This window comes from Alexandromys fortis, unplaced genomic scaffold (genome assembly GCF_014885135.2).
Source record: "Alexandromys fortis isolate MF-2015 unplaced genomic scaffold, M_Fortis_MF-2015_v1.1 scaffold_208, whole genome shotgun sequence".
NCBI lineage: Eukaryota > Metazoa > Chordata > Mammalia > Rodentia > Cricetidae > Alexandromys > Alexandromys fortis.
Window position 1 is genome coordinate 2,376,997 of NW_026068082.1, and position 27,134 is coordinate 2,404,130.

At 49.0% G+C, this 27,134-nt stretch overlaps 3 protein-coding genes across 12 annotated transcripts in view; 2 read left to right on the forward strand and 1 right to left on the reverse strand.

Annotated features, from left to right (window-relative positions):
* Positions 1-2,976, reverse strand: part of Rhno1 (RAD9-HUS1-RAD1 interacting nuclear orphan 1) — an 11,344-nt gene extending 8,368 nt beyond the window's left edge. Inside the window, exons 1-2 of one of the 3 annotated variants that reach the window (XM_050121970.1) lie at positions 2,861-2,976; positions 2,455-2,588 (exon numbers count right to left, since the gene is read on the reverse strand). The gene's annotated coding sequence lies outside the window, so the exon portion shown is untranslated. The other 2 variants (XM_050121971.1, XM_050121969.1) reach the window with 2 other exon arrangements.
* A 20-nt stretch (positions 2,977-2,996) lies between these two features.
* On the forward strand, positions 2,997-14,282 carry Foxm1 (forkhead box M1). Of its 3 annotated transcripts, none has more exons than XM_050121959.1 (8): positions 2,997-3,139; positions 5,536-6,084; positions 7,041-7,192; positions 8,783-8,974; positions 10,477-10,605; positions 11,439-11,483; positions 12,003-12,075; positions 12,242-14,282. In XM_050121959.1, exons 2-8 carry the CDS (start codon positions 5,580-5,582, stop codon positions 13,441-13,443), a joined length of 2,298 nt encoding a protein of 765 aa, XP_049977916.1. In that variant the 5' UTR covers positions 2,997-3,139; positions 5,536-5,579; the 3' UTR covers positions 13,444-14,282. The 3 variants fall into 3 exon arrangements, with proteins under 3 accessions (XP_049977916.1, XP_049977917.1, XP_049977918.1); XM_050121960.1 differs by having other exon boundaries at positions 12,006-12,075; XM_050121961.1 differs by lacking the exon at positions 11,439-11,483 and having other exon boundaries at positions 12,006-12,075.
* Positions 14,283-14,428: 146 nt separating this feature from the next.
* Positions 14,429-27,134, forward strand: part of Tex52 (testis expressed 52) — a 25,750-nt gene continuing 13,044 nt past the window's right edge. For 3 of the 6 annotated variants that reach the window (XM_050121965.1, XM_050121966.1, XM_050121968.1), the window contains exon 1: positions 14,429-15,014. In XM_050121965.1, the coding sequence (XP_049977922.1) occupies positions 14,937-15,014 (78 nt within the window). In that variant the 5' untranslated portion in view covers positions 14,429-14,936. The other 3 variants (XM_050121963.1, XM_050121967.1, XM_050121964.1) reach the window with 3 other exon arrangements.

Consider the following 27,134-nt stretch of genomic DNA (forward strand, 5'->3'; position numbering starts at 1 on the left):
CATGGCAGTGGGGGATACACAGTGAGCCGTGTGTTAAGGTCCTTTTTCAAAGGATGAACGACAACACTAAGATTAGACATGGTGTCAGCACCGGGTCAGGAGAGCCAGTGAGGCCAAATGAGTGTGGAGTTGGGGTGAGTATTCACTAGAGATTTTCAGACAGAACCTTGTGATCACCCAAGAGGCTGGAGAGATGGCTCAACAGTTAAGAGCAGTGGCTGTTATCCCAGAGGATACGGGTTCAATTCCCAGCACCCACATGGCAGCTCACAACTGTTTAAAACTCCAGTTCTAGGGGACCTGACACCCTCATACAGACATACATGTAGGCAAAACACCAATGCACATAAAACAAAATTAAAAAAACCATGCCCACCCCACAGATTCTCTGGAATATAAAGAAAAGCCAACTGGGTCACACAGTGAGCCCAATGCACTTACCACCCAGGTGGTTCCTTCCTGACATCTGTATCTACCTGTTTCCCCTACCCTTGCATGACTTTGAAGAAAATATATTCTTTTTGGTTTTCATGTTGAACCTCAGGCCTATAGCCCTTGGCTATATACCGGCCCTCTAACAATTATTTTTTTTTAAATATTTATTTATTATGTATACAATATTCTGTCTGTGTGTCTGCCTGCAGGCCAGAAGAGGGCACCAGACCCTATTACAGATGGTTGTGAGCCACCATGTGGTTGCTGGGAATTGAACTCAGGACCTTTGGAAGAGCAGGCAATGCTCTTAACCACTGAGCCATCTCTCCAGCCCCCTCTAACAATTATTTTGACGTTTTTGAGACAAGGTCTCACGCAGCCTAGGCTGGCTTCACGTTCACTGTGTAGACTCCGCATCCCCAGGTGTTGGGGTTACAAGGCATGCCTGCAGCACTAGGTGCTTGTTCCGTTGCTGGCGTCAATACCCCAGGAAAGCAAGCTAAGGAAGGAAGGGCTATTCTGGCTTACAGTTCCTGCAAACAGTCTTGTGTTGGGGGAGTCGTGGCAGCTGGGACCTGAAGGCAGCTGGGCACACACTTTAGCCGGCAGGAAGCAGAGGAATGTGCTCAGCTGGTTTTCTCGATTTTAGTGAGTCCAGGTCCCCAGTTCACAAGTTGGGAGCATAAGCATTCAGGGTGGAGTTATCCCACCTTAATCTAATGTAGATAATCTCTTACAGACGTGCCCAAACCAAATGTTAACTCAGGTTCTGACTCACTTCTGCTCAACCTTTGCTTGCTTTTTTTTTTTTGGTTTTTCGAGACAGGGTTTCTCTGTGGTTTTGGAGCCTGTCCTGGAACTAGCTCTTGTAGACCAGGCTGGTCTCGAACTCACAGAGATCTGCCTGCCTCTGCCTCCGGAGTGCTGGGATTACAGGCGTGCACCACCACCGTCCGGCCCTTTGCTTGCTTTTATTTGAGGCAGTGTCTTACTATGTAGCCTTGGCAGGCCTCAGTTTCAGTGATCCGGCTGTCTCTGGGAGGCCAGTTTTATTTTTCAGATGGGGTCTCACTCTGCAGTCCAGACTGGCCTCTAACTCGAGATCCTTTTGTCTCACCCCAGGATTAGTGTTATGGCCCACAGGCCTAGCTGCTGATGTGGGGGGCAGCCATGAAAGCAAAGTCTGGGCAGCTCATCCAAAGGAAGTTCTTTACTTCCAACCATTATCACCTGGGACTCTGGCCATCGATAAATTTAAATGGAGTCTGGAGTCTCAATAGCTTACCCAATTCTTTTTTAAAGATTTATTTATTATGTATACAGTGTTCTGTCTGTATATATGTCTGCAGGCCAGAAGAGGGCACCAGATTTCATTACAGATGGGCGTGAGCCATCATGTGGTTGCTGGGAATCGAACTCAGAACCGAAGAGCAGTCTCTCAACCTCTGAGCTAGCTCTCCAGCCCCTAAAAACCCAATTCTAATTGAGCTTGGGGCTCTCTGGATATTCCAATATGTTGGACATGCGGAGAGAGCGAGTTTGCAAACTTGATTAAAATAAAGGCTCTTTGCTTTTACATATGGTACTTGGTCTCCTTTGTTGGCTTTTGTCGGGACCCACGGATTTGGGCATTACACAACTCTTGACTGGCTTTCCTTAATTATTAGATAAGGACAAAACTCAACAAGGCTGAAGGCCTTCCAGTCTCAAAGCACACCGCACTCCTGCGCCTTAGTTCAAATCCCATGACCTTTCAGCCTTTGCACTCACAGTCAAAGCAGACTTCGGTTTCCCACCCTTCTGTGTAGTGAGGTACAGATCTTACACCGCGTCTCGGTTCATTAAATTGAAAAAATAAAAATAAAAGGAGCCTTCCCTGTCCTAAGCCAAGATTTTCTCATTAAAATATTCCAAGTGTCTTTCGAGGCTGCGAGGAGGTGACCTCAGCTACTCCGAAGGCGGAGACACGAGGATCGAGAATTCTACACATGGGGAGACCTTGTATCAGACAAAACCTACCCGCCTCTAACTTGTTCCTCCGCAGCTAGAATTCTACCGGTCTGTTTATCTCCTTCCGTGCTCCCTCTCCACCAGACGGTGGGCCTCGGGAAGGGACGCCCCGATCTGCCACCGTGTCTCCGGCTCCGTAAAGTCTGTCCGGTAAGTAAATGAACTCCTGTCTCCCTCGAGGCTGGACGGGGCGGAGCACCCGCAGGGCACGATCCCGCAGCCGGGGCCGCGCAGCACCGAGGGCTGGACCGGAGACCAGGGCTGGCCGAGCGGGTCGCCCACCGGCAGAGTGACGTGCGCTGCCCCGGAAGGAAGTCGACCACGGGGACTCCCTGGAGAGCCGGGGCGGAGCCGCCCGCTGGCCGCCGCCCGCGCGTCCCTCCCGCCGCCCCTCGAGCCCCGGAGACCGCCTTACCCGCCCTCCCGGCCGCGGCCGCCGCTCCTCCGGACGCCGAGCGTTCGGGGCCGGAACCCGGAGACAAGCCGGTGCCGATTGGCGACGCTCCGTCACGTGACCGCAACGCTCCGCCGGCGCCAATTTCAAACAGCGGAACAACTGAAAGCGGCGCTGCGGGACCCACCCCCGGCCCGGGCTCCCCCCGCACCCCGCCCCGGGCTCCCACCCCGGCCGTCCCTCCGGGACCCGCCGCCCGGGCCTGCCTCGGCCCCGCCTGGAGCAGCCGTGGCGTGTGAGGTGAGTGCGGTGCAGAAAGGAAGTCCCGGGCCGGGCCGGGCCAGGGGAGGGCTCGGAGTCGGGACTGCCGAGGCTGCGGGGCGCGAGGGGGCGATGGGGACCGCCGGGCAGAAGGTGTGAGCCGGCCGGCCTCGGCCTTCCCGCCGCCTTCTCCGAGCACCCGGAGGTCCTGGGAACAGACCTGCCCTCTGAGCCTGCACAGGCGGTCAACCCTGCCTCCGCCTCCACGGTTGCAGGGCGGGATCCTTAGCTGAGTGTTGCAAGGTTCCCGGTTCGGTGTGGAGAATGGGGGTGACTCTGCAAGTCGCGTCCGGTTCGAAGGTATTAGGGAGTATTAGGAAGAGAAAAGGTCAACGAGAAATACCCTGTGGTGTGGGGGTGTCTGCTACTTGATTGGGGTGGGGTGTAATGTGAAGCAAAATGAAAACTGAGATTTGAAGGTAGAGAAAAGGAAATATAAAGAAAAGGAAGCCACAGGATGGACGGGACCTAAGAACCCTAAGCAGCTGGCAAATGTCAAAAATGGGTAATCCTTTTTTGGCAGGTGTCCTAAAAAAAGGAGCTGGTTTCCCTGTTTCTTGTCATTCAAAATAGAATGACAGGATTTAAATTAATGATAAGTTATTTTGTATATCTATGAAAATCTATAAAATGCTTCTTCTAAAGAAAAGACTACTCCCTTAGCATTTCAGAGGCACTTTAGCATGGTCAGGCATGGTGGCAAATGTCTGTAATCTCAGTATTTACAAAAGTGGGGTCCAAAGGCTCAGCAGTTCAAAGCCAGCCTGGACTACATAAGATTGTCTCAAAAATAAAAGCCACCTTGAGCATATTAATGGTAGCAACATCCTAGTAGGCAGGAGATGTGTAAACCAAGACTGCTAGTTTGTTACCCCGGCTGGCAGCTTCTTTATTAACCGATGGTACTAAAACATATTCATAGCATACAGAGGGGAATCCCGCATCAGAGATGGGCATTACAATCTTACTTTGAAGCAGAAAGTTAAGGTATATAAAGTAACATACTTACAAAACTCAAATGCCATAAATATTTGCAAGTACAGAGATGTTACTGTTTTGTTTTGTAAAGCAAGAGGACTGGGGTTTTATTGTAGAGCACTAACCAAGCATCACAGAGCCCTGGGTTCAATCCCAAGCAACACAAAAACCTGGCTCATGGCCAGGCCTGTGACTCTAGCAGGTGTAGGCAGGAGAATCAGAAATGTAAGGTCAGCTGCATTGTTTGAGACCGACCTAGGCTAGAAGAGACTATGTCTCCTCCTGGAAAAACAACACTGTGGGTTTAGCTCAGAGGTAGTAGAGTCCTTACCTACTGTGTGTTCAATGGCCAGCAGTGAAAATGTGAAATCGTTGACTTCACGGTTTTGCAATAGGCTTTGAATAGGGAAGTTCCCCCCCCCCCCTTGGGAGATCCTGCAGGCTAGGAGGTGATTTCATAGGTGCCTCTGACTATGTGCACCGAACCTCTGACCTGCAGATAAAAAAGCACCAAGACTGTATCACAGACTGGGTTGCAGAATCAGAGTTTTGTCAGGACTCCTAATTGCCACTTGTCCATCCATTCTCCCACTTGTCCATCCATTCTCCCACTTGTCCATCCATTCTCTGGTCTTTCACCTCTCTCTACAGTCCTTGCAAGTGACTTTCTGAATTCTGGGGGACCGGCAGTTTTTCCCCCTTGTTATAGATGTCATCTCACTTATTCTGATATCCAAACATTAAAAAACAATGTTTTCACATGTTTATTGGGGGGTGGCACCCACATGTTGGAGTTGGTTCTCTCCTTTCACCCTTGTCCCAGGGATTGAATTCAGGTGTCAGGCTTAGCAGCAGGCGATTTAACTCACTGAGCCATTTTGCCAACCCCAAACAATCTGGGTTTTGTTTGCTTTTTTGTAATGCTGGGAACTGAACCTAGGGCCTTGCAGAAGCTAACAAGCACCCTCTCGCTAAGTTGTGTTATATCCACGGCCTGGCCAATAGTGAGCTTCCAGGAGATCATTGGCTCCAATTCAGTCCCATGTTCTCCACTTGAATTGCTTGCTTACTGTAATTTTTAGCTTTCCTTGGTCAGTAGTAGTGCTTCATTCATTCATTTCATTTTATTTCATTTTTTGAGACAATGTCTCATGTGGCCCATGCTGACCTTGAACTCACTATCTGGCTGAGGGTGGCCTTAAACTTTGTAGGTTCTGGGATTACAAGTGTACAACAAATCCAGGTTCTGTCCTTATTGTCTGAGGGCTCGACAGGGACACCGCCAGCATTCCCCTGGGCCTCTGGGCTTCTGCTTGTGACCATTCGTACGAAGGACCCCTTCCAGTTTGTCTCCACTCCGCCACTCTGTGATACCAAGCTTCTCCTTGCCCCTGCAGGGTCAGTGCTTGTGATTCTCAATGGAGAGCGAGAGCACAGCTTCATGATGAGAACCAGCCCCCGGCGGCCACTGATTCTCAAAAGACGGAGGCTGCCCCTTCCTGTTCAAAATGCCCCAGGAGAAACAGCAGAGGAAGAAGCAAAGAGAGCCCCTGCCCAGCAGGAGCCTACTCAAGCACAGGCCTCCCAGGAGGTGGCAGAGTCCAGTTCCTGTAAGTTTCCAGCTGGAATCAAGATCATCAACCACCCCACCATGCCCAACACACAAGTGGTGGCCATCCCCAACAATGCCGACATCCAAAGCATCATCACAGCACTAACTGCCAAAGGGAAAGAGAGCGGCAGCAGTGGACCCAACAAGTTCATCCTCATCAGCTCTGGGGGGACCTCATCTCACCCTCCTGGTCCCCAGCCGCAAGCCCAAACCAGCCATGATTCCAAGAGGACTGAAGCGAGCACTGAGACGTTGGGACCAAAGCCAGCAGCTAAGGGTGTGCCTGTTCCCAAGCCACCTGGAGCCCTTCCAAGGCAAAGACAGGAAACCTGTGGTATGTGGTTTATAAGGCAGAGGGGTGTGAAGGCTGGCCTTTCTCCTCCCCGCCTGCAGTCAGTCGAGCTGATGAATGTGATAGATAGGAATCTAGGAGGGGCCACGACAAAGGCTCGCTTTTCTTTATCCTGAAACTCTGAGCAAACCATCTGGGCACTGTTGAAAGGGTTACCGTAATGTAACATTCCCATCTCTCTCTTTATGTTGGAAAAGGATTTGTTGATTGACTGGTTGGTTGATTTGATTTATTCTTTGTACGGACCTGTGTCTTAGTCACTGTTCTATTGCTCTGAAGAGACACCATGCCCAAGGCAACTCTTATGAAAGGAAGCATTTAAGTGGGGGCTTGCTTAGTTTCAGAGGTTTAGTCCATTTTTCACCACGGTGGGGAGTGTGGCAGCATTTAGGCAGGCACTGAGGCAGTAGCTGAGAGCTACATCCTGATCTGTGGGCTGAGAGAGGCAGAGAGAAGCTGGGCCTGACACAGGCTTTTGAAACCTCAAAGCCCACCCACAGTGACACACTTCCTTCAACAAGGCCACATCTCCTAATCCTTTGAGAAGGTGCTACTTGCTGACTAAGCATTCAAAAATGAGCGTATAGGGACCGTTCTTATTCAGACCGCCGTAATCCAGTAAGGAAGTAAATCTCCATGTTAAAGGGATAAATTGGAGTCTGGGGGAGAAAAATTATTTTCTTTTGTAGCTATCCAAAAAATTGCCTTGACAGATGCCTAAGGTTCTATCTGACACATTGAGATGGAGTTCAGCGTTCCTGAGTTTCTCAAGTCCATCAGGAGGCAGAGTAACTTAGAGCCACAGTGATTTGTGATTTACCGTGTGTTCCCTGTCCCTAAGAGCTGAGCTGGAGGGTTATCTCCAGCCATCAATTTTGATGGAGCTGCAGGACATCCGAAGAGGCTGCTAATGGAGTCTTGGGTTGTTTTCCTTATAGCTGGTGGCGAAGCGGCAGGCTGCACGCTGGACAACAGCTTAACCAATATCCAGTGGCTTGGGAAGATGAGTTCTGACGGGCTGGGCCCCTGCAGCATTAAGCAGGAGATGGAGGAGAAGGAGAATTGTCACCTGGAGCAGAATCAGGCTAAGGTGAACGAACTGTTCTGTCCCTCACTCATTAGGGAAGTCAGAACCGCTTAGTGCAGGGGGTTTCTAAGAAGGGAAATGGATCGAGGAGCTACTGGAGCGGAACATCCAACTTCTCTTATTGACACCACTTAGTGCTTTTGCTTTTCTGTGTAATTTTTCTTTAATTTTTTTTTTTTTTGGCCGGGCAGTATTGACACATGCCTTTAATCCCAGCACTCGGCGGGGCGGGTCAGAGGCAGGCAAGTCTCTGAGTTTGAGGCCAGCCTGGTCTACAGAGCGAGATCCAGGAGAGGCACCAATTACACAGAGAAACCCTGTCTCGAAAAACAACAAAACAAAACAAAATAAACAACAACAACAATAAAAAAAAAAAAACCAATACAGTTTGTATGTGTAAAGCTATATCTCAACATTTTAAACTGAATGATCAGATCTTTGTGTCCTTTAAAGCGTTTGCCCCACACTTGACTGTGGCTGCTCTACAAACACTGAAACAGGATGGTTTACAGTCCGTCAGGACCACACATGGAACTGAGACCTAAGACTTTCGCCCTGCAGGTCTGAAAACGGGCATGGATTCGTACAAACCATCCTGCAGACCCCAACTAGAGAATTAGCTGGAAGAGACTCCAGTTGTTTTTTGTTTTTAATAGACAGGGTCTTATGATGTAGCTTAGGCTAGTTTAGAAAAGGTTTTGAGCCCGGGCAGTGTTGGCACGCGCCTTTAATCCCAGCACTCGGGAGGCAGAGGCAGGCAGATCTCTGTGAGTTCGAGGCCAGCCTGGTGGTCTACAGAGTGAGTTCCAGGACAGGCTCTAAAGCTACACAAAGAAACCCTGTCTTGAAAAACCAAAAGAAAAGGTTGAGGATGACCTTGAGTTCTAGGTCACTCTGCCCTACTGCTGACATTGCAGACGTCTGTGTCACCATAGTCCATTCATGTGGTGCTGGAGATCCAGCCCAGGCCTTCATGCATGTTGGGCAAATCTTGTGCCAACTGAGCTAGGTACGTTCCCAGCCTCTAGGCTTCTTATCAGGCAATTTATCTTCAGGAAGAGGATGGAAGTGAATCAGTTCCTAATTGCTGGGGGTCTAGACTAACAATGCCTGATCACTGATCGCAAACTTAATTCCATTATGAAATAGTGGTCTCAAAGAAGCGTGTTTTTCTGGTCAGAGGTGGCAAAGGTCTTTAACCCCAGCACTTGGGAGGCAGAGGCAGGCAGATCTTTGTGAGTTCAAGGCCAGCGTGGTCTACAGAGTGAGTTCCAGAACTCTGTGTAGCTCTGCAAATAAACCCTATTTCAGGGCGAGGGAAAAGTTTGTTTTTAGTATAGACTAGAGCAGTGGTAATTGGGGTCACATATCAGATATTTACATTATGATTCATAACAGTAGCAAAAGTATTGTTAGGAAGAAACAACAAAATAATCTTATGGCTGGGGGACAGCACAACATGAGGAGCTGTTATTAAAGGGCCAGCGTTAGGAAGGTTGAGAAGTGCTGCTCAGCGGGCTGGGGGTGGGGTGGTTTCCATGAACTCTGTGTCACTCTCCGGTCCCTCTCCCTTCGACTACTCGCACCACACAGGTTGAGGAGCCCTCAGGAGCGTCCACGTCTTGGCAGGACTCTGTGTCTGAGAGGCCACCCTACTCTTACATGGCCATGATACAATTTGCCATCAACAGCACTGAGAGAAAGCGTATGACCTTGAAGGATATCTACACGTGGATTGAGGACCACTTCCCCTATTTTAAGCACATCGCCAAGCCAGGCTGGAAGGTACTGTGCACCATAGCTGATGTGAAGGTCATTATGGTATAACTCTTTCTCACTCTGCTTCAGATTGTGTCGTAATGAAAAATAATATAAAAAAATTATGAGAGATTAACTTCCTGGAACATCTAGTGGGCCGGGCCTTTTCTTTTTCTCCCTTTTTGAGACAGTCTTACTATGTTTGACTGGCTGGCCTCAAACTTCCAGTCTTCCTGTTTCAACCTCGGGAGCAGATAGGGGTGCAAATGTGTGCCACCATACCCACTGGGCAGGTGTGTCTTGTTCTTTATCTCATGCACTGGGACTCCAAGACAAATGCCTGGGAATCTGTGTCAGAATCAGAAAGTACATATGTATATATACACATATATGTATTTGCATTTACTTATTTGCTTGTTGCAGAGAGGTCTGTGTGTGGTGGGCATGTGAAGGTCAGAGTTGTCTCTCAGTGTGAGTTCTGGGATTGAGCTCAGGCTTGGCAGCAGGTACCTTTACCCATCTTTCAGTCCCTTGCATTACATCGAAAAGCTTGGGTAGAATGGGACTTGCCAGACTGGAGATGTAGCTCAGTGGCAGAGTACTTACCTGCCACGCGCAAGAGCCTGGGTTTGAAGTGGGATTTGCCAGGAAGAATGACATCTGACTCCTATTTGACCCAGCATGTGCCCTCGTGTCCTCTCTGCAGCCTGCCCTGCATGGCTTGCCTGCAGTGCTGACACCTGGGCTGTCTGACACCTGGGCTGTCTGACACCTGGGCTGTCTGACACCTGGGCTGTCTGACACCTGGGCCACCGGTGGCAGCAGTGCTACAGTTGTATCTGATCCTCACATTGGCATCTTCCTAGATCTCTAAAATCAAGATTTCCAGTCTCTGAGATAGGCTCTTGCTAGGTAACCCAGCCTAGCTGAACTCTGCATCTTCCTGCCTTGTCTTCCTAAGTACTGGGAATATGGGTGTGTGCCATGTGTTCAGGCACAGAGATAGTTTTTCCTGCTGCTGCTCCTGTACCTTCGGTGTTTCTCTGGATCGTGCAGTGGGCAGCAGTCTTCTTACCTCTCCTGATGCCAAAGAGCGTGGTACACTTCTGGAAAACACAGAGTGCCCGGCTTTGCCTGTCTTTATTTTTCCACTCAGATGATGAGGCAGAAGTTGCAGGTGTAAAGTTCCTTTTCAGGGTTCCATTCACCTCTGTCCTGCACTGGGATAGAGCGCAGGAACAGAGAGGGACGCTTCCAGCCCAAGACTTTAATAGCCTGGAGATAAGCTAGATCTGTTTTTTGTTGTTATGGTTTATTGATTTTGTAACCAACTGAAGGGGTGTCACCAATCTATCTCCTGGGGTGTATGGCTGAGGTTAGCTCTGCAGTGTGGCACCTCAGAAAGGGAGGTGCCAGCAGGTCAGATTGCAAGGACCCTGCGCATAGTCTCTGCTGATGATAGCGGGAGACTCCAAGGGTGATGTTTCCCCAGCTCACGGAGCTACTAACTGTTCGCCTTTCCCTTTCAGAACTCCATTCGTCACAACCTTTCTCTCCATGACATGTTTGTGCGGGAGACGTCTGCCAATGGCAAGGTTTCTTTCTGGACCATTCACCCAAGTGCCAATCGCTACTTGACGTTGGACCAAGTGTTTAAGGTGATTCCCCCGGTTTGAGCTAGAGAGCCAGAGTTGTTGGTTATAGAGCCTCTGGAAAGGAGCAGTGTTCCTCCTGACGTTCTCTGACTGAGAGAGCGCTAGAACCAGTTAATGGCTTGCATAGTGCCCTGACCTCAGGTAACAGATACCAAATAACACTCCTTTGCATTAGACCAGAGCTCAAAGAGAACTGTTCTGGTCCAAAATCGAGAAATATTTTTCTAACTTCCCCTGTAAGTAGACCATTGTTACTACAGCTTCCAGGTCTCTAATATGGGGTTCTGGAGAATGAATCTGGGATGGGCCTAGTAATGGCATGGGTGTCCTGTTCTGTCACTTTCGTTTCCTTGGGATGAAGTCTCTCGTTGAAACTGGAATACGTTGATTGTCGGCAAACCCGTGAATCCGCCTGTCTCCACCCCCACCTCATAGTACTGGGGTATAAGCACTTGCGTGGCCAGCCCTGACTTTATTTTTCAGTGCAGGGCTGGGATCTGAACTCGGATCCTTATGCTTATACAGCAGTCTGTCTTACCCACTGAGCCATCCTTCCAGCCCTATAATTTGTATTTCAGTATTGCTCCAAAGAAACCTTTTTTTAAGTCTAGAGACCAGAAATGGAGCCACAAGAACACGTTTTCAGGAAAAAAGTTGTTTTGGGAACTTCTAGTACCCATAAGGATGCGGTTGCTGTGCTGTTCTTCTGGAAGGGACCATTATCCATGGTGTCTCTTGGCACCCATCAAATAGGTTTCTTCCTAGTCTGGGTAGATTGACCACATTAGTGGTAACTTCATCTCATTTCTCTCCCTCGATGCCTGGCCGCCACCCAGCCACTGGAACCAGGGTCTCCACAATCGCCTGAGAACTTGGAATCAGTAAGATTCTTTTCCTCTGGCTCGGGGCTTGGCCTTATTTTCCTTCACTGCTCAGCATGGCTTTAGTGGGCAGAGAAGCTGTGATGTGGGGAGGGGACTGTGTTTGGCCCCATGGCTGCTAGCCCTAAACACAGCATCACAAAGGTGTGCTGAGCAGAGCAAACTGGGCACTGCAGGACCTGCCACTGCAAGGACAAGTGCATGGCATGGGCCTTGCAGGCAGCAGCAGCAGCCTGTTCTCTCAGCCTGCCTTTCCTTTGTCTCTCCGGTAGCTGTTGCATTCCCTGGGGGTGGTGAGGATCATGGTGTCGCATTGTCCTGTCCTCTCCTCATATGTCTGTTTCTGTCCATTTTTCCCCCAGCATGGCTTGACAGATTGTACTTACCTGCATCCATCGTTCAAACTAGCTTTTTCTAGTCATTGGGTTGTTGGTTAGGCCAATTGCATAAGCTCAAGTTATTGGGGTTCTGTTCTCTCCCCTCACCTTACTAGCCCTGGTTTCTTTCTCTTCCCAAAAGCAGCAGCAGAAACGACCCAATCCTGAGCTCCGTAGAAATGTGACCATCAAAACTGAACTCCCGCTGGGCGCACGTGAGTATGGGAGTGGGCCTCAGACCTCCTGATCTGGTTCTGGGGCCTAGCTTCAGCTTCTGTCTCCAACTTAAAGGATCCGAATGCACAGTTAAGCAGGGCTCCTGGAGTGGGAAGTAGCGAACCCATAGCTTTGCTACCTCTGATCTCTCCTGCTTCCTCCTAGGGCGGAAGATGAAGCCTCTGCTCCCACGGGTCAGCTCATACCTGGTGCCCATCCAGTTCCCAGTGAACCAGTCTCTGGTGTTACAGCCCTCGGTAAAGATGCCATTGCCTCTGGCAGCTTCACTTAGGAGCTCAGAGCTCGCTCGTCATAGCAAGCGAGTCCGAATTGCACCCAAGGTACTGCTAGCCAATGAAGGGATCGCCCCACTTCCTGCTGCTGGACCAGTGAAGGAGGAAAAACCCCTGCTTGAAGAAGGGCTATTGCCTTTGCTTCCTATTCAGTCCATTAAGGAGGAAGAAATCCAGCCTGGGGAGGACTTGACACCCTTCGAGAGGCCTGTCAAAGTGGAGAGCCCTCCCTTGGAAGAGTGGCCCTCTCCGTGTGCGTCACTGAAAGAGGAACTGTCCAATTCCTGGGAAGATTCTTCCTGCTCTCCTACCCCAAAGCCCAAGAAGTCCTATTGTGGTCGCCAGTCCCCAGCCCGGTGTGTCTCGGAAATGCTGGTGACCAAGCGAAGAGAGAAGAGGGAGATGAGCCGCTCTCGGAGGAAACAGCACCTCCGGCCACCCTGTCTGGATGAGCCTGAACTGCTCTTCTCAGAGGACCCCAGCACATTACAGCCGGCCATGGAGCCCCTACTCCTGGCGGAGTCGTCAGAGCCTGCGTTCCAGCTCGACTGCCCTCAAGAGGAGGGGGTGCCTTTCAAGACCCCCGTCAAGGAGACATTGCCCATCTCCTCCACTCCTAGCAAGTCTGTGCTCTCCAGAACCCCTGAGTCCTGGAGGCTTACACCCCCAGCCAAAGTTGGGGGGTTAGATTTCAGCCCAGTACGAACCCCCCAGGGCACCTTTGGCCCCTTGCCTGACTCCCTGGGGCTGATGGAGCTGAATACCACACCTCTGAAAAGTGTTCCCCTTTTTGACTCACCCCGGGAGCTCCTCAACTCAGAACCCTTTGACCTTGCCTCTGACCCCTTCAGCAGCTCTCCGCCTCCACATCTTGAGGTCCCCAAGCCAGACTACCCCGAGCCACAGGTCCCCAGCCTTTCAGCCAACCGTTCTCTCACAGAAGGCCTGGTCTTGGACACAATGAACGACAGCCTCAGCAAGATCCTTCTAGACATCAGCTTCCCTGGCCTGGAAGAGGACCCTCTGGGCCCTGACAACATCAACTGGGCTCAGTTCATCCCTGAGCTGCGATAGAGCCAAGGCCTTGTCTTTGCTACTCAAGCTGCTCACTATCCTGGCACTTGTGTGACTGGGTAGTACAAGGCTCAGTGTACCCCAAGCCCTCTGAGGGAAGCTGCCATGCAAGGGCTGCGCTGAGCCCTTTACCTAATTATGCCAAGAGATAGTCACATCGAAGCCACTGCTGGGACCTGTGCATGCAGCAGGGTCTCCAGAAGTCTGAGTCCTCCACTCTCTCTGCTGGTACCCGAAGGGTGGGCGTGACAAAAGCAGTGGCCATCAGGAAGTGCCCCATAGTCACCTGCTGCTCCTGGCAGGAAAACCCTTGTAAATGGTGTAAGTCCCCCAAATTGCCCTCTAATTATAACTGTAAGCTTATTTTCTTAGATCATTATCTAGAGACTGCCAGGAGCCGGTGGGGTGACAAGGGCTGCACTTGGATTCTGCTTGCAGCCTTTGGGGGAAGGACCTGCGGTGCAGTTTCTTCCACACTTGTGGGTTCTCTATGTATCTAGACATACAGGTTGGCTTGCCGGGATCCCGCTTACTGCCCTTTCCTGACACCCCCATGTTTCCAACCCAGTGGTCCTGGTAGAAAAGCCTGTTGGGTTTGGGTGTGGGGGATGGGTGCTCACATGCGTCCTGTTAGGTGTTCTCTGATAGTGTTCCTGATCATGCCAGGAAGCCAGCATTGAGAGCTCAGACCGAGGCCTGAGAAGGAGGAAGTGACCCCTGACCTGCCTGGCTTCCTTAGCTTGCACCTGAGCTTTGCAAAGAGCCACCCTGGGCTCCGATACACAAGCCAGCACAAGAACACTACTGTAACTACCTACTGAATAAAACCCAGGGTGGCACTGCTGGTCTCGAGGACTTGAATGAGGGGCAGTGGTGGAGACTGGAGATGATGGCCAGGGCCTTTCACAGAAGTTCCTCCCACACTCTTTTCTGACACAGAAATTGCCGGTTTTGTCTGATGTGGTTCATAGCTATAATCTCAGTCCTTGAGGTAGAGAGAGGCAGGAGGATCTGCCAGTCCAGCTACATGAGATCCTGGCTCTACAAAGTCCTGCCCACCTCTTCCCTGCCACCTAGTTCCATGGCCCAAACTCTGACCTGGGCTCCTGTCGACTCCTCAAGTAACACAGCACTTGTAGGCCTCAATTCCCCTCCCAAGCCATTCAACATTCAGGCCAGAAAGCTGGGCCCTTTGCAGGGGTCTCTTTACTTCTATCCCAGCCCCAAGCCTGAGAGCCTGTGTACTTCCTCCTCCCCAAACCTCCCAGACGAGGTCCTCCTGGAAGCACATCTTGTAACCAGAACTGACAGCCCCGCCCCCTCCCTACCTCACCAGGAAGGCATCAGGGACTGAAGAGCCTCCCAGGACAGGCAGTCTCCTCCCAGCAGCACTAGTCAGGAAGCATCACCATAGCAACCCTAGCAGCAAACAATGGTACCAGAGAGGGCTTTTCCCAAAGCCTCCCCTCCTGGCTCTGTGGCTCAGAGGAAGAATGGCCAGCAGCAGGGGAAGATCCCTCCAAATGCCAGGCGTGGACGATGTGCCTCATGTCAGGGAGCCTTTCCTACAGGTAGAGTGGAGCCGCCTCTGCAGCCGCCCTTTCATGTGTCCTGAGCAACAGGCTTCTGGTACACAAGCTCTTCTGCCTTCATCCTATGATATGCTGAGTTTGGAGCGTGGGGAGGAGGAGGAGGAGGAGCCTGGCTAGCACGGGTGGATGGGGCCTTATCTAAAGCGCATGGAAGCAGAGCTACTGTTAGCTTTGGGATTTTTGGATTTTGGAGTGTTTGTGTGTCATAAACAGACCCATAACTGCCCATAACATTTCTCTGTTTAGTATGTATCTTACACCCAGCCTGAATGTGACTTAATGCATGCAGTATTTTTAGGATGTTTGATATTTGAGACCGATTGCAAAAGCCAAATGTGGAATTTTCTACTTGTGACACCATGCCCTTGTCCAGGGGGAAAAAAATCAGATTTTTCGGCATTTGGGATCTTGCATTTTCAGATTTCAGGGGGTCTGTTTTTGTTTTTTCGAGGCAGTTTTGCTAGTAGTCCTGGCTAGCCTGATACTGTCAGCCTACAGTAGTCCTGTCTCAGCCTTCCAAGGGCGGGTATTATAGATATTTGCCATTTGGGCGAAGTTTTGGATTTGTTTGAACCTCCCTATATAGTCCTGGTTGAAGTTCACGCCTAGGCCAGGTTTTTGTCCGATCTGTGGAAATCTGCCTCTACCTCCTAACAAGTTAATACCATGTATTGCCATGCTTGGGATCGACGAGGCATGTTTGTGTTAGCTCTCAGGCCATGCCTCTGAGGTGCTCTTGTAGAAAAGACTTAGAGAGTTAGGTCCAGTGAGGAACACCTGTAATGTTAGCACTCAGTGGCTTGGTCCACCAAGGCTACACACAAGATCTTATCTCACAAAATCAAAAGGAAGGAGAAAATAAACCTGCAAACAAGCCAACAAGATGGTTCATGTAGTCAGGACACTGGCCGCTATGCCTGACACCCTGAGCTCCATCTCTAGAACCCACGTGGTGGAAGAAGATGGACTCCTACAAGCTGCCCTCAGACCTTCACATGCTATGACATGCATGTGTATGCACATGCACTAGATTTTAATTTTAAGGAAATGTGTGTAGGAGATGATGCTGAAGAAACTGGTGGGGTTTTGGAGTGGGTGAGAGGGAAGAACTATAGTCTTCTGCCCTGGTCGGACCATGAACAGGCTTAGTCATGCTTCACACAGCTAAGTCTGCTGAGGTTGAACACAGCTTAAACCTGAACTCTGCCACTTAGTTGAGCGAGGCCTCCTGTGAATTCCTTACTGTAACAGGGTCTTTACATCTGAAATAGGGGCTTTGTTGCCGATTTTGTCAGTTTTCTACTGCGGTGACAGAGTGCTGGTGATAACTGGGGCTCATAGAGGCTTCCTTCAGTGTGCGGCCATTTGGCCTTGCTGCCCTAGACCTGTGAGGCAACTCATGGAGGGAGAACATGGCACAGCAGGTGCTCACCTCAAGAAGCAAAGAGGCAGGAAGGGCCCTGGATCCCACTGTGTCCCCCGACCTGAGATTCTCCCAGTCAGTCCTCAGGCTGAAACCAAGTCATTTAGACCGGCCTTTGAGGGACACTTAGACAAACCATAGCAGAACTGGGTATTTTCTCATGGAGTTTTAGGAAAGGAAGGGGCCCCGTGTTTTGTGGCAGACAGACAGAAAAGATAAGGAAAGAACATTCTAGATGCTTTCTAGCCCAGCTGATCTTTGAGTGAGAAATGAGGGGAAAGTGCCAACGACAACAGGTAATAAGAAGACTGGGGTGGAAAGCTACCTGGCCCTCCTTTAGGGAGACTTCCTAGGGTGTGGCCAGGACAGGAACAAGGGAAAGGATGTTGCTAGAATGGCTGGGATGGATCCTCCCCCCAGGCCTGATGTGTCTACAGGGACACACATGAGGACGTCAGAACGGAGGAGAGTGCTAAAGGAAGTGGTGAGGCCAATGAGAGTTAAGGCATTTGCCACCAAGCCTGACACCTGAGTTCCTTGGAACTCGTAGTGGAAGGAGAGAATTGATTTCTGTAAGTTGACCTCTGACTTCCACGCTCACACCATAACACACATATACACTAAATAAATAAAACCTTAAGTGTAAGTAGGACCTAGAGATGCTCAGCGTTTAAGAGCCCTGGCTACTCTTCCAGAGGAGCCAGGCTCCCAGCACCTACATGGTGGCTCACACCATCTCTAACTCCAGCTCAGGGCATCCGATGTCCTCTCCTGACCTCCTCCTTTGGCACCAGGCATGTATGTCGTGCACAAATATACACATGAATTTTTAAAAAGATAAAAATTTTAAACCCAAGATGCAATTATATATCATTTTTAAAGAACAAGTTGAGAGAGTGGGAAATCAAAGCCAAAATTAATAACTAGAAAAAGAATGAGATTTGATAAGTCTATGGAAATGATACGGAGAATATTATTTGGATTGGGGCAATTGCTAGTGTCATTAAAGCAAAATACCTGACAAGCAAAATTAAGGGCCCTGTAGTCGATCATGGTAGGAGTTTGTCGGCAGTCAGGAAGGTAAATGCTGGTGCTCAGCTTTCTTCTGCATGGTGGCATCAGAGTTAATGCGGATCGTTCCACCTCAGTTAATCTACTCTAGACAGGCCCCTTCGAACGTGCCAGAGACTTGCATCCTATATGATTCTCTATCCTGTCAAGCTGCCAATGTTAAGAGAGCTAGTTCAGTTTGTGAAGCGCTTGCTATACAAGTGTTACAACCAGAGTTCAATCACAAGAACTTGTGTAAAACTTTTTGCAGGGAACTGGAGAAATTGCTCGGTGATTAAGAGCATTTGCTGCTCTTGCAGAGGACCTGGGTTAAATTCCCAACACCTACACGGCAGCTCACGACCATCTTTAATTCTGTTGGGTCCCCCAGTCTGCCCTCCAAGAGTAACAAGCACACACATGGCACACACACATTCTTGCAGGCAAAACACTCATAAAGTAAAAATAAATCCTTTTCAGGTAATAAAGTTTTAAGTGGTAACACTTAATAATCCCAGGGCTGGGAGTTGGGGTAGGGAGAGGTGGACTCTTGAGACTTAATGGCTGATGGCCAGTCTGTAGCCAGACCAATATAATTCCTAGACCAGTGAGAGATACCCTGTCTCAAAAAAAAAAAAAAAAAAGATGAGCAATATCCAAGGTTCTCTCCTGACTTAGGAACGGTCTTATGCACGCGTATGTATATACACCTGATGACAGCGGGAATGGAGAGACACCTTTTCGTGGAGGTCATCTGCGTCCTGATGAGTCCTGGATTGGAGGCTGGCAGCTTGTGCCTGGGAAGGAGAGCAGGGCACTTCTTGCAGCATCCTGCTCTGCGGGCATAGCCCTTCTAGGCTCTCTTTTGTGTCTCCCTAGATGGTCCATGCCAGAGAATCCTACCCCACCGACCAGACTTGGACTCAGCGTGAGTTCCTCCTCCCCAGAGAGGCCAGAGACTTGCCAGGCTTCACCCAGCAACCCTACCACAAGCTGGCCCTGAAGCAGCCACCATACACAGAGATGAAGTCTAAGGTTTATCACCAGGCACGCTATCCTTGGAAGGATGAAACCAAGCACACCTGGGGCTTTCACACATGGCTCGATGTGGGGCGTCTGCCTGCCACCTTCCCCACCAGGCCAGACATACCCTATGACAGTAATGTCTGGCGCTGGTTGACCCATTCCAATGGACACCGTCTCCCTGCTGCACAACCTGCCATTCCTCCGCCCTCCTGGATGGGCCCACACAGCTTCCTGACCTTCATCAGCGCTACCCCCATCTTCACGGACGTGAACAGAGAGAACCAAGTGATTCTGAGAGCCGTGAGAGAACTGAAGGAGGTGGAGAGACTCAAGCTGAGGAGCGAACTGAGGGCCCCTCCACTCGATGCCCACGGCAATATTCTGCCCCCACCAAACTTCAAGAAGTAAGCTCACCCCTTCCCAGGCAGTGATCCCGCCCATGTTCATGTGCCCCTCCCACGGCTTCCCAGTCCTGTTTTGGTATCTAATTTGCATCTCCAACTTTCCAACTCATGGTCATCTGAGACGTTTTCTTCTGTGCAGTTGGAACCCACGGCCTTGCAAACACCAAACAAGGGTTCTGCCGTGGAGCCACACCCCCAACTGCTTCCTGAAAGTAGCTGGCCAGATGGTGCAGATGGAGGGGTGGGAATAACGGGGAAAGGCACTTGGTTATCTAACTAAAAATGGAGAGAGGGTACTGTGAATTTAACTTCTGCTTGGCCTAGGGATACTGAGAAATGTAATTCGGTCCCTGGCTTTAAGAGATAGAAGAGACACCTACCATAGCCACACTATACCTGCAAAACACCCACAGGGTGTATATGAGAGAGAGTTGGTGGGTGTCATTATTATGTTTATTTTCTTCTATTGAGGCAGGATCTCACTATATTGTCCAGGCTGGCCTTGATGGCAATTCTCCAGTCTGTCTCTTGAGTGCTAGGATTACATATGCATGCCATCATGCCTGGCTGTCATTTTTTTCTTTTTAAGTTTTTTAAAAAAAATTATGTGTACGAATGTTTTGCCTGAATGTATGTCTGTACACCACAAGTATGCCTGGTGCCTAAGGAAGCCAGAAAAGGTGGTCAAGTTCCCTGGAACTAGAGTTACAGACAGTTGAGAGTGGCCCATGTGAGTGCTGGAAATTGAACTTGGGTCCACTGGGAAAGCACCCAGTATGCTTAACCACTGAGACATCTCTAGGCCTTCCCTCTTTCTTCTTTCCTTTCTTTTCCTTCCTTCCTTCCCTTTCCTTTTCTTTCTCCTTTCCCTTCCTTCCTTCCTTCCTTCCTTCCCTCTATCCTTCCTTTCCTTTTTTTAAAACAAGGAGAATATAGAATATATTACCTGCCCGATGCACAAGAGTATTAAACCCCTAGTAAATCTCCCCTCCTCCTTTTTACAGCTGGAGTCTCATGTGGCCAAGGCTGGCCTTGAACTCATGATTCTCCTGCTTTCGCCTCCAAAGTTCCAGGATTAGAGACATATACCACCACATCTGTCCAGTAAAGTCCATTATTAATAGAGGAAGCAGAAATGAAACCTGGGGTCAGATTTTTCAGACCCAGAGAGTATCATTTTGACAAGTGGCTTGGATTCTCCAGGCTCAATTGGTAAAGAAGGATCAGAAACACTTACGTCACAGGATAAGTATGAACCAGGTTGTCAGTATGTAAAAGAACCAAACCAGGAGCTTAGAGTACAGCTCGGAGGTGGAGTACTTGCTTATATGCCCAGGGCCTTGGAGTCTATCCTCCTCAAAGGAAAGGAAAGAAAGGTGGGAGAAAGAAATTGAACCAAAGTTAGATCTTATCTTGTCTGGGAGGAGTGGAGGGAGGGAGGGAAGGATGCACCTCTCCCTCCCCAGGGCTAATAGGCAAGTTGACAGTTCTTGGAGGGGAGACATTTCTTTCAAGGGTGGAGCCACTGCTAAGGTGCACAGGTGTCTGTAAGTAATCCTACAGAAATGCAGTGGGCCACACACACTAACTGGGAACAGGAAGGGGGTCCCTAGGAAAGGAAGACAAGAAAGGATAATGAGAGGGAATATGATTCAAATATGTTATATACAGGAATAAAAATACAATAAAATGCATTATGTATAATGTAATAAAAACTGTAGAAAGCTGATATTACAGAAATGTGTGGGCGGGCAGGACTCCTGTGAGCTGCAGTGTAGGTTAGAAGGTCTTCAGAGGGTTACAGAGGAGGGGCTAGAACCATCTAGGCCCCACTGGGGTGGTCTCTGAAGAGACAGACCTCAGAGGGAACTGCTTGTGTGTGTGTGTGTGTGTGTGTGTGTGTGTGTGTGTGCACGCGTGCGCACATGTGCACAATGCTTGTGAGGCCAGAAAGGGGCATCAGATCCCTTGGAGCTTGAGTCACAGGATTTTGTGAGCAACCTGGCATAGATGCTAGGATCTGAACACTGCACTTCTGATAGAGCGCTAAGCCATTTCTTGACCACGGCGTCATTTCTCCAGCCCTAATAGAATTTTTTTCTTTTTTTGGAGACAGGGTGTTTCTATATAACCGTGGCTGGCCTGAAACTCACAGCTCTAGGATTAAAGTATATGCCATCATACCTAGCTTGAGGTTTTGTCTTGGTTTTCAAGACATGGTTTCTTTGTGTTGCCTTGGCTGTCTTGGAGCTGAATTTGTAGACCAGGTTGGCCTCAAACTCACAGAGACTCACCTGCCTCTGCCTCTGGAGTGCTGGGATTAAAAGCATGCATTACCACCTACCAGCAGAGATTTTTAATTAAAAGAAGAAGAAGAAGAAGAAGAAGAAGAAGAAGAAGAAGAAGAAGAAGAAGAAGAAGAAGAAGAAGAAGAAAAGAAGAAGAAGAAGAAGAAGAAGAAGAAAAACAAATAGTGAAGCCTGGGCAGCTTAGGGGAGGGCACTTGTTTAGTATGTACAAGGCCAGGTTTAACCTCCAGCTCTGCACTCAGGTGCACACATGGAGATGACTCAGTGGGTAAGCACTTGCTGCCCAAGCACAGGAACCTGAGTTCAACACCTCCACGCCCATGTAGAAATAGCTGGGCACAACCGTGCATACTTGTAACCCCAGGGATGCTGGGAGATAGCCAGGCAGCTTCTAGGAGCTCACTGGCCAACTAGCCTCACCGAAATGTTGGGCTTCAGATTTTGTGAGAGACTCCGCCTCAAGAAAGTAAGGCAGAGAGTGAGAGAGCAGGGTACTGAGAGCTTTCTCTGGCCTGCACCAGCACCTGCACACGCTGCACGCATGTACCTTACACATGTGTGTTTATAGACATACACATTCAATTTTTAAAACATGGCACCAGAGTTTGGTGACTTCAGGTGAGTCACATTGAGGAACTCAGCTCTCTCTCTCTCTCTCTCTCTCTCTGTCTGCACGTGAAGACTATTGGTAACTAATGTGTGGCGCACAGGCATTTCAGAAAGATTTGCAATCGTGAAGGACGTGGTGGTGCACGCCTATAATCCTGGCAGTTGGAAGAGACTGAGGCAGGCGGGTCAGGAATTCAAGGCCACCTTTGGCTACTTAGTAAGTTGGAGGCTAGCCTGGACTATATGAGACCTTCTTTCAGAAAAGAGAGTGGATGGGTGTTAGTTGAGTGAGCTCAGTTAGTTGACAGAGTGTTCGCCTAGCATGCATGAAGTCCTCGGTTCAGTGCCTAGCACCACATGAACTAGACATGGTCTGGCTACATGAGATTCTATCTTAATCCCTAGGACCCTCTGCATAGAAACTCAAGGTCTTGTATGCGTTTGGCAAGGTGTCTACTAGGCTACATCCCTGGGGAACTTTACAAACTATCCCAGGGGTGGGGGCGTAGCTCGGGAATATAGCTTCTTATTTACTATGCAAGAGTTCAAAGTTCCGTTTCTGCACTAACAACAGCAATAGTAATAAAAATATAATAATAACAAATGAACAACAATAAAGTTTCTGGGGTGATTGTCATGTGTAGCTGCAGCTGAGAACCTCGAATAAACCAAAGGCAGCCGACAGGAATATCTGCTGAGCCAGGTACGGAGCCTCTTGAAGCACAGAAAATCTGCTACTATTCAACCGTGCTGTTGTTTTTGTTTTTAAGTCAATTTGCTCCTGTTCAATTTAATGCTACAGGCCAGCACGGAAGAGGAAGTTGCCTGCCATGCTACGCTGAGTTCAGCGGTCTTACCATCTGCTCCGCATTAGTAGAAAAAGAGGCGAAGAATGGCTGGAATTTAGATAAAAAATAGAGTCAGGCGTGACGGTAGAAACCTCTGGAGGAGGAAGCAAGAGGATCTCAAGATGGAGAACAGCCTGGACTACAGACTGAGAAGGAAAAAAAGAAAGAAGGAAGCCAAGAGTGGAAAATCAGACTGGGGTGTAGCTCAGTAGTGGAGTGCTGGCCAAGCACATGCAAGGCCCTGGGTTCAATCCCTAGCAACACATACATATTTAAGAAGAATCTAGGTGAGGGGCTGGAGAGATGGCTCAGCAGTTAAGAGCACTGGCTGCTACCCATATGGCAGCTCACAATCGTCTGTAACTCTAGACTAAGGGGATCTTATGCCTTCTTCTAACTTCCCTTGGCACCAGGCTAACAAGTGGTGTACACGGCAACATGCAGGCAAGACACTCATAAAATATTAAAATTAATAAGCACAAAAAAAATATGTCACAGGGGCTGGAGAGATGGCTCAGCCGTTGGGAGAGCTGGCTTTTCTTCCAGAAGACCCAGCACCTACATGGCAGCTCACAACTGTCTGTAACTCCAGTTCCAGGGAATCTGATACCTTCACACCAATTCACATAAAATAAAGTTAAATAAATTATTTTTAAAAAATGTAACAGAGCCGGGTGGTGGTAGCGCACGCCTTTAATCCCAGCACTTGGGAGGCAGAGGCAGGCGGATCTATGTGAGTTCAAGACCAGCCTGGTCTACAAGAGCTAGTTCCAGGACAGGCTCCAAAACCACAGAGAAACCCTGTCTAGAAAAACCAAAATAAAATAAAATAAGTAGGGGCTGGAGAGATGGCTCAGCGGTTAAGAACATTGTCTGCTCTTCCAAAGGTCCTGAGTTCAATTCCCAGCAACCACATGGTGGCTCACAACCATCTGTAATGAGGTCTGGTGCCCTCTTCTGGCCTGCAGGCATACACACAGACAGAATATTGTATATATAATAAATAAATAAATATTTAAGAAAAAAAATAAAATAAAATAAGTTTAAAAAACTTAGGTGATATACTATACAGTTGTCCAAAGGATAAAAGACGTACAGCTAGACACAGTTAAAATGCAGCCCAGCTGGTATATAGCCTGATCCCCAGTAGCTGCTGGGAATCATCACCTGCCCTTTCCACCTCTCCCTACCATGCCTGGAACCTTCCCTTGACTCTGCTGTCTCTGAACCACTTTCCCAACAGGTCTCAGTTCATCTCTGATGGCGGAAGGCTTGAGCCTTGGGGTCTCCAGATCCTACCCAACCCACTTCCCAATAATTTCACCAAGAACTGGCCCTGCCCAAACCCACAGCCGCACTACCAGGAGAAGGTGCTGAAACTGGCTCGGCTGCCCTGTGTGCCCCTGAGCGAAGACCTGGTGAGGGACTACCAAACCCTGATAGAGAACCGGGTTGCCATGCCCCTCTACCACCTGTCCAAGGCAAGACCTGCCAACACATCAGCCAGAAAGAGGAAAAGAAGCCCTGGATATGTCTAAAAGAGCCTCCCGGTGGGAGGAGGCCAGAGTGGGCCTCAGGATACATAGCCTAGCCTGCTTCAGCAAGAAGCCTCAGGAGGCTGAGGACTCCAGCTTCTAAAGAATAACCTGCCATTTTCCAGCCTCATACCACCTCTGTTTCAGGTTTCTGGAGACATGGCTGAAGCTCTGAATTGTTCTCTGTTTTCCTTGGCAGACTCATAGTAGTATGGGAAGATTAGGGAAGAGAGAAGGGGTAAGACAGCTAGAATTTCTGTAGGCTCCAGCTCTTAAGGTTAGAATAAGGAGTGGTGAGGTGTGGTGTGTGTGTGTATGTGTGTGTGTGTGTATACTGGGGTAAGGAAGAGGTATGGTAAGAAATGTGGGTAAGGAATTGCAGGTTGGGAATATAGCTCAGTGGTAGGGCCCCATCACACATACAAAAAAAAAAGTTGTCTCTACACTCAGAACCAATACACAACGACACTAGGATTGGTTAGCGGACAGAAAACTTCCTAGGCAGCCGGGCACTGGTGGCACACAGAGGGCTCCCTGCAGAATTTGGTCACAGGCAGTGCTGGAGACTCAAGCCTGAGGAAGGCAGCTGTTCCTCAGCGGGGCAAGAGCGGAACAAGGAGACTCCAGGTGTAGGAGGCACTGAGGCCCTTGTGCTCACGGAGAAGCACTGAGGGAACCAGGAATGTTAAACACACAGGCTTGGCTCTTCAAGGGGAAAAACAAATAACCCATTTTCCACCCAGAGGGCTGCTGGTTAATAGCCTTGTGACCTTTGTGCTATCTGTGTGGCTGAGACCACACCGGCTCCTCCCCAGACCCTTACAACGAGCTTGTTTTTCTCAGTTAATCCATGGAACCCATCTTCATGGAAGAAGATGTCACTTGTGCTTTACAAAGAGTTTTGATGTAATTTTGTCTTGAGCTTTATTGTTCACAGGGATTTAGTTACCAGAAAAAATGACAACAAATTGTGCTGTGATTAAATATACCTAAAATAAACTACTCGGGGTCAGGATCCCGAAGTTTGAATCAACACCAGCTACTGCGTTGTGCTGAACCAAACTACCTTCCAAGACATAACAAAACAACACAGAACAAAAATGCACAAGAGGCTAAAGAGGTGGCTCAGTAGTTAAGAATGCTGACGATTCTTACAGAGGACTCAGGTTCACTTTCTAAGCACTAAGGATGGTAGCTGACAACTGTTTTCACTGCAGTTCTAGGGGATCTGACACTCTCTTTTGGCCTCCATAAACACCAGGCGGATATGGTACACAGACATACAAGCAGGCAAAACACTCATACTCATAAAATAAAAATTAAATAATAAGAAAAAACCTTATGCAAAAAGAGAACAGAGAAATAAAGGTTTTTGCTCTCATAAGCCTTAGGATAAAGTCGGGCGGGGGGGGGGGGGGCGGAATGGGACAGAAAAGCAAAAATAAAGTGTCAGAATTAATGATGGGCAGTGGGGGCGCATGCCTTTAATCCCAGCACTTGGGAGGCAGAGGCAGGCGGATCTCTGTGAGTTCGAGACCAGCCTGGTCTACAAGAGCTAGTTCCAGGACAGGCTCCAAAACCACAGAGAAACCCTGTCTTGGAAAAAAAAAAAAAATCCTGAGTTCACATCCTGAAGAAATTCCTCCGTTTATTCTCCAAACAGTCTTAATACCATAACTTAGGGGAAATACATTAGCATTCTGTCTCCTAGGTAACCAGGTGACTGGCTTCCAGTCACATCCACAACTACCTGTCTGCTGTGTGTGTTAGCTGTCTGGTAGGTTTGAATCAACATCTCTATAAGGCATCCTCCAAATTACAAAGGAAGGGGCAAAACATCCTGACCTTTTGTTAGGTTGGCGACAGCCTGCCTGGCAGGATACCTGACCACCTCAGGTGGGGACTATGGCTTTAGAGCCTGGCTGCCACATCATATAAAAATATGGGCCTACAGTGTGGAGGCAGGGCAGTTTCTTCCCAAGATTTCAAAATTGGCACTGGCTTCCTGGGAACTTTGCTGGGCAGAAGAATCTTTGCAAGACACATCATTCATGCCTTCAGCAGATCTGACAGGCCCACAGGAGAAAGCCTGAAATAGAATTGGCTGCCCTTAACCTTCCAGTGGCTCAAGGGAGCAGTCTGTCCAGCTCTGAATAACCCATTCTACCTAGAATATTCTGGGAATTTCCTTATGTGGCAGAGTACAAAGGGTGGGTAGGTGGGGTGGTGATTCACTGAGCCCTCAGGCTCAATTCATCCTACGAGCAAGATTTGCACTATTCAGCTTTAAGGAATGAATATAGAAAGGGTATGAAGATACTTAAAGGACCAAAGGGCCTTAAATCTCTTCTGTGGCTGGATGGTGGTGGCGCACGCCTTTAATTCCCCCCCGCACTTGAGAGGCAGAGGCAGGGGAATCTGTGAATTTGAGGCCAGCCTGGTCTAAAGAGTGAGTTCTAGGACAACCAGAGCTACATAGAAAAACCTAATGACTCGAACCCCCAACCCCACCAAAAAACAAAACAAAACAAAAGGCTTTGTGGGAGCCTAGGCAGTTTGGATGCTCACATTACTAGACCTGGATGGAGGTGGGTGGTCCTTGGACTTCCCACAGGGCAGAGAACCCTGATTGCTCTTTGGGCTGGTGAGGAAGGACTTGATTGGGGGAGGGGGAGGGAAAGGGGAGGCAGCGGTGGGGAAGAGACAGAAATCTTTAACAAACAAAAAAAAAAACTCCTCTGTGGTTTGAACAATAGGGCAGGGACTTAGAATACAGCTGCAGTGAGTTAGAGGCTTACTTTAGAGTCAGAGTTAGTTCAAGGTCATCCAGGGATACATAGTGAGTTTGAGGTCACCCTGAGTTCATGAGATACTGTCTTATTATATAAACACACA

Coding starts and splice junctions, on each gene's coding strand:
- Foxm1 (XM_050121959.1), top strand. CDS start 5,580: ATGATGAGAACCAGCCCCCGGCGGCCACTGATTCTCAAAAGACGGAGG. Junction 6,085..7,040: donor GCAAAGACAGGAAACCTGTG/GTATGTGGTTTA, acceptor TTTTCCTTATAG/CTGGTGGCGAAGCGGCAGGC. Junction 7,193..8,782: donor TGGAGCAGAATCAGGCTAAG/GTGAACGAACTG, acceptor CGCACCACACAG/GTTGAGGAGCCCTCAGGAGC.